Source organism: Tachypleus tridentatus, chromosome 10 (assembly GCF_004210375.1).
Source record: "Tachypleus tridentatus isolate NWPU-2018 chromosome 10, ASM421037v1, whole genome shotgun sequence".
NCBI lineage: Eukaryota > Metazoa > Arthropoda > Merostomata > Xiphosura > Limulidae > Tachypleus > Tachypleus tridentatus.
In genome coordinates, this window is record NC_134834.1 from 38,400,297 (window position 1) to 38,424,131 (window position 23,835).

General features: G+C 32.7%; 1 protein-coding gene across 2 annotated transcripts in view; it reads right to left on the reverse strand.

Moving 5' to 3' along the window:
• Nucleotides 1-1,459: 1,459 nt before the first annotated feature.
• Nucleotides 1,460-23,835, reverse strand: part of PolZ2 (DNA polymerase zeta subunit 2) — a 38,686-nt gene continuing 16,310 nt past the window's right edge. The window contains exons 5-8 of one of the 2 annotated variants that reach the window (XR_013015657.1): nt 16,174-16,255; nt 8,774-8,853; nt 7,248-7,340; nt 1,460-1,916 (exon numbers count right to left, since the gene is read on the reverse strand). Coding sequence is in view for 1 of the 2 variants with exons in the window: in XM_076460877.1 (XP_076316992.1) it covers nt 1,878-1,916; nt 7,248-7,340; nt 8,774-8,853 (212 nt within the window). In the remaining variant the exon portion in view is untranslated. The remainder of the gene's footprint in view (nt 1,917-7,247; nt 7,341-8,773; nt 8,854-16,173; nt 16,256-23,835) is intronic. The other variant, XM_076460877.1, reaches the window with a different exon arrangement.

Consider the following 23,835-nt stretch of genomic DNA (forward strand, 5'->3'; position numbering starts at 1 on the left):
CTTATGAAGTGTGAGAACTAAAAACACATAACACAACACATGATTACACAAGTTAATAATGATAATATTTTAAATATTTCCTTTTCAATTTAGGCTTGGCATGGTTTGTTCGTTCATTTTGAATTTTGGCGTAAGGCTACACGAGGGCTATTTGCATTAGCCATCCCTAATTTAGCAGTGTAAGACTAGAGGGAAGGCAGCTAGTCATCACCACCCACTGCCAACTCACAGGCTACTCTTTTATCAACAAATAGTGGGACTAACTGTTACATTATAACACCCCAATGGCTGAAAGGGCATGTTTGATTTGACAGTACTTTGAATCTGCAACCCTCGGATTACAAGCTGAGTGCCTTAACTACGCTGAGCCACTAGGCATGGAGCTTTATTACAACTTATTATTACTCCTTCTTTTACATTCTTGTTTGGTGTTATTGCGAGTACATTCTTAAAAGTTACAATAGTGTTTTTATGTTGTGTCATTTCCATCATCATAATTTTTGGTTTTTTAGTACTATTATTATCATCATTATCTCATGACCACTTCATTTTATTTTTGTGTGTAATATCAAAGTTTATAATAAATTACTGTTCAGATTAAAGGGTTTTTCCCAACACATAAGGCTTGTGTGAGTAATTGTAGAATAAGGAAAACATGAAAGACTTATGGGTACCATTGTGAGTTTAAAGCTGATTGAAGTTAATTTTAACTGTTGGCCTAAAGTCAGATCTAAGAGTGAGACTGAAGGTATGGTACCCAGGTTTACCATGGTGTTCTACCAACTGTAGTGGTAGATTTTTTAGAATTTTTAAATTGTTACATGGTATCACCTTATGCAGGAACAAAGTGTAAAGACAACTAGAAAAAGATAATGTCAAACACCTTGGATCATGTGTTGCCATCAAATATATTTCAGTTTGCATTTTGAGTCTGAATAAAACTGGAATATCCTTTGCTGGCCAAACTATGAAATGATAAGTAAGTAAGGAGGTAACACTGGTTGCTGGACAAAAAAGTGAGGTGTTATTGAAAATTCAGGAACATTTTATTGGTCCAGTTCACCCTACTTTATCAGGAATGTTTCCTGCTGCTTGGGTTTGCTGTTGTAGCATTCCATTCCACGAGGAAAGAGAATTTCAAGAGTAAAAAACAAACTAGCCAAGAGTGAGAACTTTGTTACTTAATGAGTTCAAATGATGAGATTTCTTATTAGTTTCAGTAAATGAATAAATATTTTGTTTGTTTGTTTAAATTGTCTTGCTTGTTCATTTACAAACAAACAACACAGAAATTCAGTTTAAAAATTTCAGTTTTAAGAAATATCAAATTTTCTGGAGAAATATGTTATTATTGCAGAAATTTGTCAAGCATATTTTAAACTATTATTAGACATTTGATGTTTCTTTGTAATGGCTCAAAGCCCTTGGTATAAAACTAAAAGATATAATACACTTAATATTCTATTGTCAGATTTATTGTGCAGTTTGTTACATATGCATTGGTCAGTTCTTGGAAAGTAAACTGCAGTATTAAAAAATTGTTTGTTTAAAAACTGTTTAAGAAAAAATAAAGACCTAATAGTATGTGTGACTGGCTTGCATATTCATTTTTATGTAACCAATATGTTAACTCCTGATTACTTGGTATGTCTCTAAGTTATCACAGTTTCAAACTGACTTGATTCAAAAACTGATAGCATTTGAATTCCAAAAAATCAGTATGGTCATCTACCAAGTTTTTAATTTGTCCTATTTCTAATAAACCAATGCAAAAAACAAATAATAAAAATGTGTTATAACCAAGAAATCAGGATAATATGAACAAATATTTTACAATCAGTTTATCACATAAAAAAGCCAAATACAAAATCTGAATTTCATCCTTCTTTATCAGTTCTAATTACGTAAAGTTGCATCTGAAAGAGGAAAAGATATATATATATATAAATAAAAAACACTTTTAACCTTATTTAGTAATTATGAAATTATAGCAGGATTCCACACAAATCTATTTCATTTTCTGGGTAATTTTGGTTAATTTCTACTCTTCTACAAAATTAGAAGCATTAGCCTAATGTTTTGAAACATCAGGAACTGTTGAAACATAATTCAAGTTTTGAAACTCAATAATGATTTTTCCAAAACAAAAATGTAGTTTTGATAAGTACATCCCTGCTCTCACAACATTAGCTTTTCTTGTTTTGTGCTGACCTCTATTTGCAAACATTGTTTAAATGCATGTCACAAGCCTTCAACCTTACCTCTATTGGAACCCAAAATTCCAACATGTCCCTCATGTAAATAGTCCCCTGTTGAAACAGTGGTAAATATTCAGATTTACAATGCTAAAATGAGGGGTTCAATTCCCCTTGGTAGACACAGCAGATAGCCTGATGTGGCTTTGCTATAAGGAAAACACACACACACACACACTATGTGCCACTACCTAACTCTTTTCAAAGTTTTGCAAAAGACATGAGCACAAGAAAATAGTGGGGAAGAATGGTAGGATATGATATGGTACTCTCCCTCCTCTCACAACATTAGCTTCAACCCTACATTGAAGTGGAGGAGAGATTAGTGCAAAGGAAGCTCAGGTGTATTCTCCTTAACTGAGAGAAACAGATCAGAAGATCTTGGAAGGGGCACCACACCACATCAAAGTCAAGTATCTCTCTTCCAGGAAAAGTGATATAGAGTCAGGAGGACTAGACGTGGTGTAACAATAAGAGAGCACAACCACATGGAAGAGGATGATGTAACAAAAAGACATAAAAGAAGTAGATTCACTCAGTCAAACAATGAAAGTTGGGTAACAGATGATATGCCCCAAGGTGTAGAGTGGCTAGGGTATAAGAGACCACACTCATCAAGTCAACTATATCCAAAGCCTCACTCACTGGGTACTGATGTCTTTGTGAGAGTAGGATCAGATTTATGCTGTCTTAAGTCCTAGAGGCCAAAGAAAACTATTAGAAAACTCCAAGAATACACAGACTAACCTACTGCTGTGTCATCCAAAATTTGAAGAAAGTTCATCACACGCATCCGATCCATCGATAGTAAACAAGCTCAAACTGATCCAGGTTGTCAAGAATCTTATTATGAAGGGAAACCCAGGAGAGAAGATGTAACATGCCACAGAGAACTTCTGTGACACACTACACAGAAGAGCAATTGAGAGAAGATGGACAACTCAAAACCTGTGTGAGGACATGTTTGACTGGTTCACTCAATGTCCAAACTTCAATTGTTGGGTACTGACATTCATGTGACAGTAGGAGAAGGGCACCTAATCAGAGGAGTGAACTGAATTTGGGCATCTCAACCCTGGAAAAATCACCCATCCAGATGATATAATAACTCTTTCTACACCAGCAGAATACCACTGCTCTACTTTGTCTTGAATGACTATAATTATTTTTGTAGAGCCCATCCAGTAGGTTGTACTATAGTCAACAACCCCAGTGGCTTGGAATTGGCAAGTGGTAAGGACTCCTGTACTCCACTAGAAGAAAGGGGGAAAAGGAGTTAGGGAGTCCAGTGCAACTGCAACACCTGAGACAGTGCAATGGGATTATGAGACCCTATTTTTCAATGCAAAGTGTAGAGATTTATTCAATCCAGGATCACAGGAATGAGCAATAATCCCTTTCTGCTTTACCCATACCATCCATGGGTGATGGGATTTGGAATAGGCATATTATGACACAACTAAAATGATGAATTTACTGTCATGTATTATTGTGAAACACCCTATTCGAAAGGTGAGCATACAGAGCCATGAAATTGAGGAATCAAAATTGTCTGCAATGGAGACTTGATGAAATGAAGTCTTCAAATGGTTATAACTAAGTGGAACCAATTTAGAGTACAGAGAGAAAACCTGGTCAGGCACCACTTCATAAAGAGTGGGATTCAAAGTGAATTCCAAGCAACATTCCCTGAAAAAAAATAAATCATCAGTAAAGAACTCCCTTGTGCCAACCTCCAGTTGCAAGAACTGATAAAACCAATGTTCAGCAGGCCAGGAAAGAGCAATCAGAATGACTGTGCATGGATGAAATAGATCACCTACAGAAATGAAATAAATGGATAGTAAACAAAAAGGAAGAGATAAGAACAATCACAAATGAAAGTACTGAAAGCCAAAGCTGGAGAAAGGGAGACCATGGACCAAATCCAAGTCAATTTTTTCAGAATGGTTGGTGTGGGTATACCAGCCATTCCAATATACATTTTTACTTCAAGTGGATTTCTTGTCATCAAGGACAAAACCAAGATAATTGGGATTGAGGGCATTGGGCAAAAACCTCAATAAAAGATACACACAGATGCAGACAGAGCCACTGAAATATAGCAGGATATAGAAACCACATCTTGGATAAATGAAATTTGGACAAGAAATATAATCAACCAAGAGAGGGAAAGCATCTGAGATATGACACACCATCAAAAGAATGCATTGTTATTGAGTCCAAGAAAGAATATCTATAAAAAAAAAAAAAAAGGAAATGGAACCTTGTGTTCCCTGGGTATTGATAGAAGTCACCTGGAAGAAATGTCAAAAGGGATCATAACCTGTTGGTGGCTGGCAAGGGAAAATAAATGATGCAAAGCCCAACAAACAGCCAGGAATTTGAGAACATTACCGTAAAGAGAAACATCTTCCACAGACTAATAAGCCAAAACCACTTGGTAATCAAATCCATGCACCTCAGCCCTGAAAGAAAGCATCTGTAAACAGATGCAACTCAGGTTGCAGTGGAGGAAGTGGGACTCTCATCACCAACATGTGAGAGAATATTAATAGCAGCATCTAAGAAATTCCATGCAAAATTCCATTGGTCATGAGGAGCCTACTGAAGCATACAAGCCCTTCCAAGGGGTATGAAATGTGTCAGAGGTGACCGCCACCTCAAAAGCTATAGAATCTTGCCATTACGAAGTAATGGACCAGACAGGGCAGTCTGAACAGCCAGCTCCATAGAATGGTGTCTGAGAAGAGAAGGTAAAGCCTAACCAAGATGAATGTTACGAAAATCCCCAGATGTACAAAGTATTGGAAAGGATGAAGGAAGGACCCTTGAAAGTGATCAACCATCCTACCTGCACATATTTAAGAAGAAGATGATGAATAGGACTGCCAACTCCCATTGAGAAATGGCAAGAACCCAGTTGTCCAATGTGTGAATATGTTGAGCAATAGGGCAAACACTCAACAAAAGTAGATGACACAGAAACAAGACTAAAGGATAGGGCAAACAGGCAGTAGTAAAATCTGCATAAAGCAGAAATAACACCTGCTGGGGTAGAAGAACAAGGACAGTTTTGGATAAATGCTGGCATGGCTAGAGATCCTGTGGAGGATGAAAGAAAAGCCATGCATTGCAGCTTAAAACACCAAACAATGGTACCATGGAAAACTGTTATAGACAGGAATGGAATAAGTAAGGTTAGGAAACAAGACTCATAACAACAACTAGAGAACTTTGGGTTTCTTGCAAGGAAATACAGAACTATTTTGGATAGAAGCCACCCACAACAACAAAGACACAGTAGGATTCCCACAAAATTCTGGGATAGGAAGAGAAAGGAAAATGCTGGAAAACTGGGCAGAGGTAGGATGAACAGGGAAATTTTGAGACTCAAACCCCAAAATATGTAAACTAAACCTACAACTGGTGGGTTCAAAATATCAGAACTTGCCTGAAAGGTTGTGTGGGCAGACTAATCTGAAATCATCAAGTAGGATAGCAAAAACAGAGTGTAAACCCCCCAAAAAAAACAATAGCGAGAAATAAAATAATACATATGTTACTTACAAGTACAGAGAAAACTGATAAGAGCTGAACAGAATCCTTGGGAAGGTGAGAGAAGTGAACACCAAGTGAGGAGATAGAGTAGTTTGCATACACCTGTAAAAGATTCGAAAAATACAGGAAGAATAAGGGAACAAAGAGGAGACAACGTGCATTATATATAGTGCTTGATCTTCCTGCAAAATCTCCTGATATGTGCAGGAACAGACGAGTGATATGCACCCAAAGTTGTAACAGCAACTTCAGAATTCATGTGTGATATGAATACAGCAAATAAATATATGACAAACAGGTAAATCAAACAGATCACAAAGAGAACTCAAATGTTAAAATTTTTTTAAAGAAAGTCATCTGAACTCAAGCATTGCAAAATAAAAAATGATAGTATGGCAATAGTGTATGGAAGGAGTTACACATGTCATGTGATAGTAGTTCTTTCCTATTGATGGAGAGGTGATGCAAAGTTATTTACATGAGAGATGTGTTGGAACTTTGGATTCAAACAGTAGAATTAAAAGGTTGTGGCATGCATTCAAAAAGTTTGCAAACAGAGAGCAACATAAAACACAGAAAGCTGATCTCATGAGAGGAGGGAAGAGTATTGTATCATAAAAATGTTTTGTTGTTATTAAGACCCCTGATCATGAAAAGCCAACCCAAATTTAGGAAAGAAAAACAACATCAGTGCCTAAATAGGGATTAAAGGCATTTGACAATATAACCATAATCCAATAAAGCTTCTTCTTCATATTTAAAAAATGTACTCATAAGTGAAATCTGTAAAATACCTTTCCAGGAACATAAACACAAAAAGAAAAGAGACAGCTTCACCTGTAGTGCTTGTAGATGCCACTTACCTTTGGATTCATGCTTGAATAAAGCAAATCATATTAACTGAAAGTAAAGAAATCATGCTGAAAGTAGAGGAAGAAGAGTTAGGAGAAGGGCAAGTGCTCTGAGAAGTCAAAATCAAATTAGATTAGGATAAAGCAAGGCATATTATATTGATTCTGGAGAAGATTAAAACACTGAAGCCTCTAACACCATTACTGCTATACACAGCTGTATCTTTTTCATGGATTTCAAATCTCAAAAGAAGATTCTGAACAGTAGAGTCAAGTTGTTTATTTCTACAAATCAGCACCTTCTAGGATATAATATTTCAAAATTTGGTGCAATGCTCAGAGAGGTTGGTTTTTCATAACCAAGGGTCTTAAAAAATTTCTACAGCAAGAAATAACTGCTCTCTGATCCTTTTTGGACCATACTGTTTGATATGGGTACTTTTAGTTAGTATGATTCTTGAAACTAGAAATTAACTACTGTACAGTGAAGTATAAAGGAAAAATGAGAGTAATTTCATAGATTTATATTATAATCTTTCTATTTTTTGTCTTATTTCTTATCAATGTATTTTTTATATACCTTTCCTAGACATGTTGTTGCAGCTCGCAAAGGAAAAATCACACCTCCTTTAACAGTTAAATGCTCTGAATCTGCTTCAATCCATGGGAATTTCTAAAACATTATAACTACAATTAGTAAAACTTTTAAATAATTAACACTTATTAAAAGTAATCATTTACTGGTAATGTATTTTAAGTATTAAAAAGATTCCTTTACAAATTACTCTGTACACTAGAATGAAAAAAAAAAAAAGATTTAACTTTAATTAAATTCCAGAACTTACACTTAATAATAATGAAATCCAACCAAACTTGACTTATTGAATAAACTTATAAACAAGCCTCCCACAAACAAAAATTATTAAACAAACAAATGCTGAGATCATGTATAAAGAAAAAACAATTTTATATTTTTTTGGCTCAGAAATTTACTTATCTAATACTACATAAATTTTTAAGTTGCTTTACAACTAAGCAGAGATTAAGGATTTATTTAGTGAAATCAAAAAGTTTTTGTTTGTTTGTTTATGGCAAACCTACAAAAGCTATCCACCAATAAGTTTTTCATCTGGCCAGAGGAAAAGCAACCTTCCAGCAGTACCCACTGCCAACACTTGGTCTACTCTTTTTACAATGAATAGTGGGATTAATCATCACTTTTTAACACCCCAATAGCTAAAAGGATAAGCATATTAGCTCTGGGTTTTGTTTTCATGTTCCACAGATTTCAAATTGAGCACCCTAAACACAAAGTTGTGGTAAGCTTAAACTAAAAAAAATGAAGACCTGAGTATACAGATCTCTGCATTAAAAATCTAAAATATAACTCCAGTTTCCATTAAATTAGACAAAATGGGAAAAGATATTTCTTTAGATGGGAGTACTATATAATAAATCATAGAAATAAGAAGAAATATTTAGTTTTAAACCCTAAAATACCTAAGTAAAAAAAAAGTATATTTCATTCTTTAGAGATTGTTTGAACTTAATAAATTATGACAGTTAAAAATTAAAAAAAACAACCACTACACTCATTTGTTGATAGGAAACTTCATAACTTATCTGTAATGAGTTTTTCATGTTTCAAAAAATATAATGACCATTATTCTGTTTAAATCTGTCAGTGTAATGGCAAACATTTTGAAGTAGTAATAAGCAACTAAAACAATAAAGGAAATATCTGTAATGCTAATATCTAGAGGAGTAACATCAAAACTTTCAAAAAGTTAGTTGTTTTGTTTTAACATTACTTTACCAATTTAAAATACTGAAAATTCTTATTTATCATTTTACTTTGGACATACCAGTATTAAATATTTAACTGTAAACTATCTTCTCCCATCCTTGAATATGTTTTATTGGTTTTTTTGGACATTAGTTGCACAGCCACAACAGATCCAGCAAAAATTACACCTACACACACTTGGCAAGATAATACCATAATCCAAGAGTTCCCTTTACAAAGGTCTATCTTGTAAATATAAAATTCCAATGCTGAAAAATTAAATACATATTCTTTATGATATCTAAAAAATAAGATCTAACCTCATCAGCCACATCTTCACCAAATGCTAGAGCAGCAGCTGTGATCTCTTTGGTATGTAACTGCACAGCAAAAGAGAAAGCTGAAAAAAATGAGGCATTTAACTACACATATGATATTCTTTTGTTCATGAGTTAATGTTTTATGAACTTATACTTATTATTAAAAATCAAACAACCATTCTGCATGTTTCAAAATATTTTACAAGACTAATCTTTGGAATTTCTTGCAATTGCCAAAATGATTATAAGTAATAAAATTAAAGTTTATTATTGTTGCAGAAAATGTAACATTTTTATGTGTGTTTTTCTTACAGCAAAGCCACATCAGGCTATCTGCTCAATCCACTGATTTTAGCATTGTAAGTCCACAGACTTACCGCTGTACTGCTGGAGGGCAACATTTGTACAAATAACAATATTGAGTATTTGTACTACATTAAAAATAAAGACATGAAATGAAAATATTGTGAAGGATATAGATATATGTCATTTGCACTGAAATTCTAAGTTGTAAGCTGAAATAAAATTGGCTTAATAGATAACATGAAAATTATAAGAGTTTGAGATTCCACTGCACATAAGATTGAATAGATAGAGCATGTGAGAGTAGCAACAATGTTTTACTCAGATTTATAATAATAAATAATATAGACCCAAAAAAATGACATAACTCTTTTTAAAAATTTATCAAATACTTAATAGTCATTGAGAATACAAAAGCTTCCTACATCAGTACCATTAATGAATAAGGATAAGATTTTTGTTTGTGTATAACAAAGCTACACAATGGACATCTGTGCCATGTCCACTACAGATATTAAAACCCAGTTTGAAGCACACAAGTCCACTAACACACTTCTAATCCAGGGCAATATTTAAGGAAGTAATTTGCATATAATTACTGAAAAGTAAAATATGGGCAATTAGCAATGTTAATGATAATAAAAAGTGAGTAACAATGAATAAAGTTGAATTGATTCTATAAAGCATGAACGAATATAGAAAACAATGCCCAATAATAAATTTGTCAAGTTATAACCTCTCCCCCTCCCTCAGTATATGACTACCTTTTGGCATTCACCAAGAGCGGTAGGTGCAAATTCACTGATTGGTTACCCAAACAGTAGTGAAATAAGGGAAGAAATAACAATTGAAATAAACCACAAATCTATTAACTACTGGAAAAATAAAATAATTGTATGACAGTCATAATTAGATCTTTATTTTGCATAGTAACCACACAACTTCTTTCCAGTTGAAGTTTATTACAATACAGTATGCCTTTAGAAATGTCAGAAGAAAAATAAACTCCCTGCTGATAAATAATACAAAAAATACAAGAAGCCAAAAAGTCTAGATTTGAATTATCTCTTCAAAATTATGGTAAAACTATTTACCATAATATACTCCAAATGAATAATCATCAATAAGTTTTCATATGGTAATATTTCTTCAACACAATATGGATCTATAAGTAATAATGTCAATCAATTAAAGAATATGCATACACAACAGTTATGTTAGAAGTAAATACAGACTAATGTGGAATCCTTATGCCCTTTCTAATAGCCACATTAACTTCTGGCAAAACAAAACTGTAATGTTCCTAAAACGTTGTTGACACTTGGATTTAAAAATTTTACAAACTTATCATTATTCTTAGGCCTGAATGGCTGATCAGAATACACAAACAAATTCAGACTCTTGACACATTACAAAAATCAAAAACTAGACATTTCACTCGTGCTTATATGAGAAGCAATTTCAAAACAAAGGCCAATTGTAACACAAACACCCTGTTTATCACTTACAAATTATTACAATATACCTTTAAAATACAATTAATATTTTCTGTCAAATTCATTTGAGTATTAAAAGCATAATTAGATTTATACAGTATTAAAATCATTTCAGTTACATAGTTAAACAAAACACTGAAGAATTGTTTTATCAAAAATAAAGTCCTCACATGTTGGTACATCACAACAAAGTATCGTATTCAAAAGATTCAGCTAAGGTTCCTCAGTAAGGAATACATTATGGAATAATTACCTTAGAGAATAAATCAGGTACATCTGCTGTATAATCGGAGGTTTGGTAAAATAATTATTAGATTATTCTTAATTTCTCTGAGTTTGAAAATAAAGAGACATCAGTGTACAAAAACACAATGACAGATAACATTATCTTTCATTGAAAATATGTTTGTGATAGGTACTTACCACCCTCACTAAAAGCTCACCTGTATAATATACCACTAATCATATTGCACCATCCAAACTTGCAAAGCTAACTATTATTATTATCGGACAAACCTCACTTTCAAGAAATGGCAGTCACGCATTAGATACACCAGCATGTCACTGGGAAAAAAGGGTGGCAAGTATGTGAGAGGAGATAAGTATAGATCAGAAAAAAATTTTTAGTGTAAGAAAATGTTAACTTCTGAAATGGTCTTAACTCCCTTATCCACAGCTAGAATGTCATATCGTACAGGTGGAGGGGCCAGTGAAGGTACACAAGTAACCAATGAAGTTGGAAATAACCACTGTGGAAACACAGGTGTACAAAACCATGAAGGAAAGGCATACCTGAGGGGTATAGCACAACTTCTGGAACAGATATGTACATGTGTGATATTAGTTTATACTGTATCACAGATAACTAAACAAGAGAAACAGCAGGTGAACATTTCTTCTCATCCACATTATTGTTCTTTGTTGAAAATGGGGGACATTTGTTTTCAGATTTCCTGTCTGTCATGTAGTTTGCACAAGATGACTTTTAACTATGTAATTTTAGGAGTAAAATGTACTGAAGAGATATTTATTTTAAGGTAAAATCTGAAAGTCACATTTCAGAAACTTCACTCAGCAAAACATTTTTACTACAAATTCCATAAAATTAACAAGTTAATTAATTCTTTGTGTACAATGTAGCAATAACTGAAATCTCTTTGAGAATGATCATTTATCTAATTCCATGAATGAATATCTGAATTTACCATATGACAAAAGTAAAACTCTGTTTCAAAAAATAATTAATAAGTAATAATTAAAAAAAAAAGTTAAGATACTTTCCTAGCCTTAGTAGTTTTCTCCCTGGATTTTAATAATGTGCAAATTAAAACTGCTACTGTAAAAAGTAAGACTGAGTGATTGTTTTATGCTTTGATACAAGGTATTTATTTAGAAGTCAGACAGTAGTGACTGACAATTTGAACAAGGCTTTAAACAGTAGAATTTGGCCTTCTACTTTGATCATATGTACTTAACTTTTTTTACAGTAGTGTACAAAACTGATTTGCTAATTTCATATTGGAAAAATTAGTTAGATTATTATCAACCGATATATCTGTAACACAAGTGCTCATTTTATTTGAAGTACATGATAAACTAAATTGAAAAATTATTAAAGTTAAATAATATGTAATGTAAAGAAAGTTAAAAATATTTTTATAGTTAATTATTATAATGTTCAGATTAGAAATAAATTATTACTACTGATGGTGTTGACAACGTGTGGGAAAACAATAAATGGTTTGGAAATGTTAGACCCACTTATGTCAAGACATTTTAATTTAAATAACATATGGATTAATTTATAAGGAATTAGAAGCTGTTATCATAAAGGCATTTATTGTTTTGTAAATCAGCATTGGATTAGTGAGTGATTTAAAGTTTGTTTTAGGCATCGTTAAGAATTAGTTTCTGACTATTCTGATGAACTGGCAAGATTATGAAAATGAATATTTGCCAAATACTACAAGTTGACAGTTGTGACTACACTTTATTAGTTTAGAAAGTCTATGGCATTATGACTGTTTACTAGGAATTCAATTTCATGCCTCAGTTTTTGGTGATATCAGAGATGCCAACTATTTCAAATGACTGAGTGTAATGATTGTAGACAGAGCCATTTATCATTTGTGGCTACTAGGCCTGACCAATGTCTATAAGCTATTTATTATTATTATAACTATTATTATTTATTACTGCTATAGATTGCTCATTTATAACTGTGTTTTGTGTATTTAATAAATAAATTTAAAAAAAATTATTTTGAAATTATGTCTTATTTAGTTCAGAGTAACAAACATACTGGTAAAACAACTTTGAACATGCACAAATAGTAGCAGAAAAAACTTTCTGTAAGGACCAGTTTATATCATGTTTATGAGACTTATTGTAATAGTTTTGCAGCTGTTGCAGCCTTTGCTTTCATGAGAATGTCTCTGGATGGTTGGGAGTTATAACAACATTGTCCATTTGACTGCATACACATCTTGTGTGTTATAATACTGCTCAAAACTGAGGTGCTCAAGTTTGGTCTGAACTTGCTTTTGTGTTTAGTCACTAAACTAAATATCTTTTCACTGTCAGCATTAGAATGGAAGATTGTAAGAATTCCAAGCATAACCCTACACAGAATGTCATACTTCTGGTTTCCATTTCCATACTTAACTGTAGACAGCTGAACCCAAAACTTGTCAACATTCAACTGAAGGACAGTTTCTGAGAAAGTATCAATTTGATAGTTCAAATATTGCCCTTCCAACCTGTCAATAGTATCGTGCTCATGTGTATTGACAAGGATAGGATACCTGTCTGTGAAGAAGCGTAGAGAAGAGAAATAGTTGCTGACTTTCAGTTTTGGATTAGCAACCACTGCGTGAATCAGAAGTTCATCATTTAGAGGGAAATGTTTCATCATGTAATTTGTAGCTGCAATATAGTATTTCTTGACACTGGTGTAGAAGCTGATCAGGTCCAGGCCCTTTTCATAATCAACAATGTATTCCTTGGCAGCATTTCCAATAGAAACTGCCTCATCAGATTTGTGTAAGGATTCATTGTTGTAGTCAAGTTCAGTGATGCTGTCTTCAAGATATTCTGGCTTGATGTATCTGACAAGTATATTTTTAACTTGTGTAATCAGAGTTCAATGTATAATATGTATGCAAGGTTCTTCTCTTTGCAATATCAAATTGGCTTGCTCAAATAGAGGAATTGCAGACTGAAGGAAAAGACAAAATAACAAGTTGATTTTGTTGTCCAAGAAAACTGTTAACCTATCTAACTTGTTCTGCGCATAACTTTTCTTGGTTACTTCCTTGCTAGCTTTCAGTTTCTTTTCTTTATTCAATGATTGTCTCTTCTTTAGTTCAAGGTCAGACTGCCTAAACATATATTGAGTTATATCAAATGTTTCTTTGTCTGCTTTTGGAGACTGTTGTCTTGTGTCCCTGTGTGGCTGAGAGGTTATCCTGACTGTTCAAGTCTTGCTGCCTGACTGAGCTGCACGTTTAGATCTTTCTGAATCTAGTTTTTCTTTTTCACAGTGAAAATACTTCTTCAATGGCTTCCACTTGCCAATATTCTTTTGATACACACCCCAAATGACAGCCATCTTGTGTTAACAAGTTGTAGAATTTTTCTTGTTTCTTTGTCATACAATCCTTGAAACTCTTTGGAATGTTGTTTTCTGCAAGCACTTTTGTCCAGAAAATAGTAGATATCTATCAATATATCAGAAATTGGGCAGGGCAGTTCTCTGGAAGCTTTCTGGGCAGCAATATTCATGAGGTGACAGGCACAGCTCATGAAGTAAACGCTAGGCTGTCGTCTTGAGATGTGTCCCATCACACCTTTACCTATACCAATAGCAGACATAACTGAGGCATTGTCTGAAGAAAAACCATGGAATTTTTCTCTTTGTCACTTTGTGGTCCAAAAGCTTGAAAATATTTTCTCCTGTTGAAGCTTCTTTCCATTCCACCATTGTTAAAAGAGAACAAACAATTTTTCCAAGCAAAGGGTCAAGATATCGTACAACCACTGGATACAGTTTTGAGTCATCCATGTCTGTGGATCCATCTGTGGCTAAACTGTAAACACTGTTAGTAAGTATGCTTGAAATCATTTTGTCATCTTCACAACCCAACATTTGTACAATGGCTGTAGTTTTGGTTCTAGCACAGCCATATTTTTTCGCTATATCAGAGTCTGGGAACATTTTTTCTGAATAGATGTCCTGCATGATTGGATACAGCTAGCGGTAAATTATGAGCAATGAAGAATTGCGTGAATATCACTTCTACATTTATGGTTTCATATTCTGAATTCTTACTCATAAATGTCATTATCTGCATCATTTTTGTCTTCACCTGAGCCGTTTGTTGGTGAGATGCCGATTTTGTATGTCTGAAACAATCGTTTATCCCGCCATGCACCACAGAAAAAAATTGATGTGACAAACTGTACAAAACACATCACTGTCACTGACTTTTGATGCAATGACCAGATATTTTGCACTATACTCTTTCTTAAATTTTTGATTCACAGTTTTAGTCCTTTTAGAATTGCCAGAAATAAAACAATCTGGTGAATGAGGCCTCTTTTTTCCATCTTGTGAACGATTGCATTGGTGTTTCTATGCCACTTAGAAAATGAGAAATACCCATCTATGCGAGCACTGATTGGCTGACAAGCACTGATGACATAACTATGGATTCCCCCACGTTCCCAGTTTGGAGAAGCACCACACTCAAACTATTGGTAGACATCGCAGATACAAATATTTTTTATTATTTCAAGCACAAACATGATTATCTCAAGTAGCCATTTGGACTGTCTTTTATTTATTATCAAAATTTATTTGTATTTCACTAGAAATTTTCTTTATTTATCACTTTAACAATTTATCACTTTATTGTATAGGCCTATATAATATATAATAATTTGGGAGTTGCAACAAGTCATAATATTTGTCTGTATGAGCGTATAGTTGTAATGTATACACCAAAATTGTAATGATTATGCTCAAATCGTAATGGTTGGCATCTCTGTGATATAAATATCATTACATCATTATCATAAGTTGTGGCCTTTTCATTTCCTTCCAGTGAATCACAGCTGAATCATAGTGTGCAAGCAATTCTATCAAAGATACACATCCTTTTTCGAAAATGGCATCTCCCTCAAAGAATGACTCTCAAGTCCAGTATGAGAGAAAATACTACATGCTTCATGCATGATATGGAATCATGATATTAAGGTTATAGCATGAGGGATGTATGATTTGAATGAACTTTAAAACCAGCAACAAGCATTTGTAAACATTTTTTCAACTTCCATGTCTATTATTGTGATTTAATAAAACTTTGTTTCATTTTTTTTATTTCTGTTTCAACTTTATTATTGCAATTTGCTATACATTAAAAACTGACACAGCACAATTCTATGGGTAATTTAAGAAAATTATGAGTTTTCATATGTAGATACCAAAAGTTCATAGATGTCATGATATTTCAAATTTATCAGTTATTTTTACAAAAAAAAAGCTTCATATTAATTTTTTTAATAGATTGCCTGTGATTAACCAAAATTAAATAAATCTACCTCTGTAGACTGCCAGCGGTAATCTGAGTGAAAGTTGATGTTGTCCACCTAAGGCCAAGGAGAATGTAGATGTGTACAATTACTACCAGTAAAAAGAATGAAAGGGAAATATTACAAACTATACAAGTTTGTTTATTTGATTGTTAAGCACAAACAAACAAAACAACACCCTGACACTTACTGCAGAGCTACTGGGATTCCAAAGTATAGAAATATAATCTTAAGTTATAACAGAAATAAATGTTGTATGGATAACTTGTATTGGTATATAATAAATTTCTATATACATGTTTGAAAATTACAGATACTGATTTTGTTTATGGTATTGTGACAAGTGGACAAACAAAAAGCTCTACAGTTTAAATAATTTAATAAAGAATATATAAAAGTATGATTTAACATTACTATTCATGCTCTATCAACATATAAATGATTGGTTACATCAACTTCCAAGATTATACTCTAATCCAAAAACATTTCTTTTCAAGTTCATATTGACAGGCCCCAATACATACCTAAATGATGAAAAATAAACCACCACAGACTGCAACAGAAAAATTCAAAGTCAGTGAAAGACTGCTAAAGCTATCTAGGGTTATGTACACTAGAAAAACTAGACTTTACAAGAAATAATTTATAAGACCAGAAAGTTAAAGCAAAATATAACTACTCTCAAATATATATGGAACTTTAAAAGAAAAAGTCAGCTGTGTTTTGTATCTTAAAATAGTAAAGTGTGCTTGAAAGGAAATTATAAAACTGTTTTTACCTTGTTGAATATTTTCATTGTTTTCTCTAAGTTTTGATATCCTAATATGTTAACAAACTTTTATATTAATTAAGAAATAGGTAAAACTAATTGGTAGTTAACATGTTGTTGGAAAAAATTTATTTTAAAAAAAGTTAAGGTAGCAATTATACTGTTATTCTTATATGAATATATATCAACAGAATGTATGCCTTTGAAAGGCTGTAATGTTTTAACAGCTAAAATCCAGAATGCATGTTTAAAAGTTTCATTCTGAAATTCCCTTTGTTTGCTCACTAATTATGTTTATTATATAATTTGACATTTTAAGTTATATATATATATCTTACGTTTTTAGCTGTGAACATGACATTCAGTATTATCTCAGTGGTGACAGGATAGATACCAAGAAGGAAGACAATAGGTCTTAAAGGTATGTTGGATTTGTGTACCTTATGTAGTCTATAAAAATTTGCAAGATCATTGCCACTGATTCTTAAGTTCTCAGCCAAATATACTAATAACACTATGTAAAACAAATTTTGTTCCTGGATAGTATGTATTATTTCTTATGTTGTAAAAGTACAGAAAATGACTATTATTTGCTTCAAACTTTGCTTTTGCAATCTGGATAATGAAATTTATAAATTAACCTATTTTCTATGTAAAAATGGGCAAATTTGCACATTTTCATTTCCATAAGGTCTGAATAAAACAACATATGAATCAAGATTTACATGTATTTATAATACAGTTATACAAAAATGTTTAGAAGGGAGTAGTTTTTCAAGATTTGCAACTGTAATGTAAATCACTTTCATGTATCAGCTCCCAAATATAGTCTCCCATCATGTTTTCATTACACGCTCTTTGGTAGCAGCGTTCAAAGTTCAGTGTATCTTGGTGGAAGCGCTTGCCTTGCTCCTCTAAGTATGCTTCCATGCTCTCCTTGAATTTATCAAGATGAGCATCAAAGATATGGACTTTCAGGGACATCCTGCAGCCCATTTTGCCATAGTTCTTCACCAGGGCCTCAACCAGTTCCACATAATTTTCAGCCTTGTGATTGCCAAAGAAGCCCCAAACCACTGCAACAAAGCTGCCCCAAGCTTTTTTCACCTTCCTACTGAGCTAATTCTGTGCATTCCGAAATCTTCTTTATTTGTGGTCCAAAGAAGACACCAGCTTTGACCTTTGCCTCAGACAGCTTAAGGAAGAAGTCTCGAAGGTACTTAAAGGCTGAAGACTCCTTATCAAGAGCTGTGACAAATTGTTTCACAAGACCCAAATTTAAGTGCAATGGGGGAAACGACACCTTCTGGAGGTCCACTACTGGCTCACACTTGACATTGTGCCTCCCCACAGAGAACTTGGTCCATTGTGGCCAGTGCTTCTTGTTGTAGTGTGCTGTGGCGTCCCTGCTGTCCCAAAGGCAAAGATAACAGGAAAACTTAGTAAAGCCTCCTTGGAGACCCATCAGGAATGCCACCATTTTTAAAGTCTACGATAACCTCCCAGCCATACTCATTGTACTTCAAGGCTTCTAGCAAGGTCTTGACGCTGTTGTGTTCCTCTTTTAGGTGCACCAAATGAGCTAGGGGAAGAGACAGATACTTATTTCCATTATGGAGTAGCATAGCTTTGAGGCTTCTGGATAAGCTATCAATGAAGAGGCGCCACTCGTTCAGGTTACAGGCAATTCCAATTGAGGTGCCCAGGGTTTGTCTCGATCTCCAACAGGCATGCTGAAATATGTCTTGTAGGTTTCACACATTTTACCAGATACTGTCACAGAGTATTTTTCTACTCTTGTCTTGATAAATCGACCACATAGCAGAATGCATTTGGAGAATGCCTGCAGCTTCTTGATGCCATCTCTGATAAAATCAGATAAGTCTATGTGTTCACTTAGGCAACCAGAACTAAACTGAAGTGGTGAGTGGTAAGCTCCTGTATATATATTACTAATGGGAAGCTCTAGAAAATTCTAAAAGGTTCTTGAATATTCTCATAAGTTCTACAACATTCTAGAAAATTTTTGAAAATTATTATAAGTTTCAGAAAATTCTCTATCAGCTACTCAGCACTGAATCTACCTGGAATGTTTTGGAAAATGGGTAAATTTGACAATTTCGTTACCCAGGTCACAAAAGCAAAGGTTGAAGAAAAAAATAAGTCTTTCCCATTCACTTTAGGCATAAGCAATTGGGAAATTACACTTTCTGCCCAGAAACAAGAAAAAGTCAAAATTTTGTTACATAGGGTAATTGAATCCACACTCATTTCACTCCTACAATCAAAGCACATCCATTTCAATTCACTTTCATGTTATATAAGTCCTGCAATAGTTTGCACAAAATGAACTGAAGATGAAATACTTTTAAAGCATTTACACTAGAGCTGAATTAGGTAGACTGTATAGTCACCAGTATAATTCTGCAAGCATTTTTCTAATAGGCATTTCTCAACCTACTCAATAAGCAATAGTAACTACAAGTATCAAAACTTGGTCTTTAACATTTTAAGCAACTAATCACTTAGCCTCTGTGTGTGTGCGTGCGTGCACATATAGAGTAAATATACAAACTATCCTTGTACCTCTAACCCTAATATAGAATTATATAATTATAATTGCTGTATTGTCATTTTTAAGCAGTTTTCTCAAAACTACCCTTTTTCTCTTTAGATTACTTCAATCTCTCACTTGAGAAAAAACATTTATACAAATGAAGAAAATCAATGACTAAACATAAGAGGTATAAAAGAAATAATTATAGATTTAAGTCTTACAAAAATAAAAGAAACTTAAGGAAACACAAAACATTATTACAAGTCAAAATATAAAATGTTTCATTTCCAAAGCATTCTCTATTTCAACATAAAATAACTCTGTAAGAACTTTATTTCTGTAAACCAATTGCTCATTTCATCTTCTTAAAACATGGGTCATTTTCTTATTGTCAGCAAAGTGAACTGCTAAACATAATGAGGTTTATTTACTGTTAGAAGAGAAGCTCATAATACTGGTAAGACATATTTAATACATGAGGCTACATTTTAACCAACACTTTAAAAATAAAACATCTGTGTAGTTTACTTAACAGTGTTACTAATATTTGCATATAATCTATTGACAGTGTATGCTTGTATAACAAGTTAGGTAGAATTACCAGGAAGAGGAAGAAAGTCAACTGGAACTATGAGAAGTGGATGGAAAAGTGTAAGGATGATGCTTATTAAGTTACTCTTTACCTAACAGGCCAAAAGGTCTGCAACTTGAACATCAATGACACAGCATTTTTGTGTAGGTTGATTATATTTCTACTTCCACAGCCTGCTCTGTGTGAACTTTAACAGAATAGTGAAATTCTTCTATTGAATAGATGAGCCATCTTATGAGAGGATATATGGGCAAATTATCCATTGGTGACTTCATGGAATATTCAGAGATGTGCTTGCTCAAATGTGAAGCTATGCATCATTATATATGTAAGTATATGACCCAATGTATGATTATTAATGTAAGAAACCATATCAGAAGTTTAACCCAAATCTATTCCCAACAAACAGAAGTGGTTTTCAGCCTAAAAACAAAAAACCTGTTTAATACAAAACCAAATTACTACAGTTCAAAAATTCATCTTTGTTCAGTTAATTGTAGACAGTAATCATGAATATACATTAGATGTATAACTCATCATTTAAGCAAATGCAACTCTGATCATTCGGGCAACTCAACAAATAACTTACTTGAATAAAGTAATGTCTTAAGAATGTAAGTATAAAATATTCAAAATAAGGATTTACTATTCACTACAAATCTCACCATCAATTCATAAGCCTAAAATCAAACAGCTGGAACCTGTTGGGACCAAAAGAATGTGGTAACCAGATGGAACCAGTAGAATTAAGGAGCTAGTTGGAACTAGTGGGAAGCTAATCCTAGATGGATTTTTTTTCAAACTTTATGATCCAAATACCAAACAGCCCCATTTTATGCACTATTAGCTGAAATTTCTAGTAGGGTTATTTCAACCTAAAAATGGTTGTTTCTTACCCATTAAACAGCTAATATTTGTAGTGTATATTTCTTCTATTAAATATCTTTATAATTAACAAAGTATGATTCCATAATGATTCAACACTTTTACAAATAAATCCAATTTGTTCTACTTCACTAAGTGGAAGTACTAATTTCTTAAACTCGACTATCATAGTTACAACAAATTCTATTGCAGGTTCTGTTGATCTATAATGTTACATTCACAACATAATTGACATTATAGTAATACATGGTCAACTACTGTAAAAGAAATTCTTGATGATGAGAAATAACAGCATTAATACCCATAACAGCCATTCTGAGATACACTATAAAAGAAACCTTATAAATTTCAAAGCTATGATGAAAATGATGAAAACTTTATTAATAAAGGTACCATATTTCATATTTATTTTATATCCAGTCTCTTAATGGTTCTTGTACTGAAGAACCAATTACAAAATAAAATTTAGATCCTTTGTTAGGGAGCAACAGTTTTCACATGTTCTATTCACTCTCTTTTGTTTATGAAATACACAAACAGGTTGTAGTGGATGTCAAATGCCCTGAAGCAAATTGGAACTTTCTATTATAAAATAAGCTATACATTTCTTTCATAAACATAGGATGAACCAAAGATAAACCATGGAAATGTTAAAATTTCATTCTATATACATTTGTTCTATAGTAGTGGATCTAAACTCCATTTTAAATTATGTTACATAAGTATTATATATTTACCATTTGTTACATTAAATCATAAGCAGTATATCATTGGTAGGAAAACTTAACTCTATGAATAAAACTAGCTGTAAAAGTGCAGAATGAAACTAAAAAGTGTAATATTTTTGTTTTTAAAAAGAATAGAAATATCAATGTCTTTCACAAATAACTTTTTTCAGTATTTTTCATCATTGTACCATAATAGAATACTTTGTTATGTTGTGCTCCCCACATAAAAAACATGAACATTTATGTTGGTTATAAAGGGTTAAGCAACAACTATAAAGCAATACGAAATTATAAAAATTAGATGAAAACTTACCAAATAGTTATTTGCCTCATTTTCTAAAATTTATATTAGATCCATTTGAAAATTACAGTCTAGAAAAAAATTATGTATAGTTAATGTTATTCAACTTACAAACCAAAGCAAAAAGCAATTCACAACTTGATTAATAAGAGAGTTAAAGGATACATAACTCTATAAACACATAAATCACATTTATGACATACAAATGTCATTCCCATAGCATTGCTAGTTGCCATTTTCACCATTTTAAATTATTACTTGCAGTGATAAATCTACACTCACATTCATCAAATTTACTGTCATTAAAAGATTACTGGCATACTAATCACAGATAACAGAGGACTACAACAAGTCACAGCAGAGTTAACTCAAAAATTAAACAACTCAAGACAAAAATCCCAGGTTAGATACCACTGTTACAAATCAGCTTTGTGTAAACATCTATTATACTGTATTTAAACACAAACTTCTTTACAAACAATAACATACCTCTTATTATTAGTTTACAAAGTCAATGACATTACAGTGCTTCCTTTACTAATGACCTGAATACATGATAAGATACTGTACAAGCATTATGATATGCAGAAATATGTTTGTATGCATGGGGTACCACCCAATTTAACAGAAAAATATAAAGTTGCATCTTGTACACAACCAATTATATTGCGGGATGGTGTGACACAAGCATTGAATGAAGTTCAAATCTCTAAATTTCTTACTGGTTATGATTAAACTACTCAACCCTGTAATTTAAATACAATACCTGGTAATAATGCTTCACCTTGCCCAGAAATGGTTTATTCAAAATAGTCACAACAAAAACAAATGTAATATAATAAATACATGTATCGTATCCACAGATTAATCTAGCAAGCTAGAATTGATTTAGGAGTGACTGTAAAAGTAATATCACCTCTAAGATGCTATCCACATTGGGTTAAACCTGCCTTAGAATGTGAAGCAAAACATATTTCATGTCTGGTTGAAGTTGCAAATTCATAAGCAACTGCAAAGTTGTACAGACATGTTAGCAATGGATTTCTATCAAATTCAAAAGCATAACCATGCCAGTATAATTTTCAGATAATGTGTAAATACTGTTTTTCCTATAAATTATGAGAATCTACTCACATTTCCAATGAACTTGAATTCCATTATACAAGCCTGCGAATTTAAATTTCATAAAAGTTGTCTTGGGTTTTAATGACCAATGTTTCATAATTCAGCTATGTAGATTTAAAAAATAATGTTCCATTTTTTTTCTATGACATAAGAATTTTTTTACAAGTCAGGAAGAAAAAACTCTTACTTAGATCAAATTATTATTTCATTTACAACAAATACTGATAGTTATGTTTGGGTTCTAGAATGATCAATAACTCTCACATTTTGATGATGATGATCTGAAGAATCTTATAGTCAGTGACTGTCAACATATTAAGCAAAACAAAATGTGACCAGATCTCATTAAAAATGATTCATTTATGCCAAAGTTCAAAAGATGCTTTGTGACAAATCTGTACATGATGGAGAAAAATGGATATTTTTTAATTTAATGGACAGGAATTACTGTAAAACATGTAAAACTTTCAAGACAATATAACCATCTCAAGTCTGTGTTATTATTTCTATAGCTGCTTTTGAAATCACATACAAAAATCAGAAGTAGAATAAATAATACCATTGATATATAGTGAATTTTGTTTCTTCTGTTTCATCATAATTCACTCTGTATTTTTGGATAATACTGTGTAAGGCAAGTCAGAATGCAATGTTATTGTTTTTTTGTATTTATAGTATATTTTGACAGTATCTATTAGATTTTGGCTTATCTTT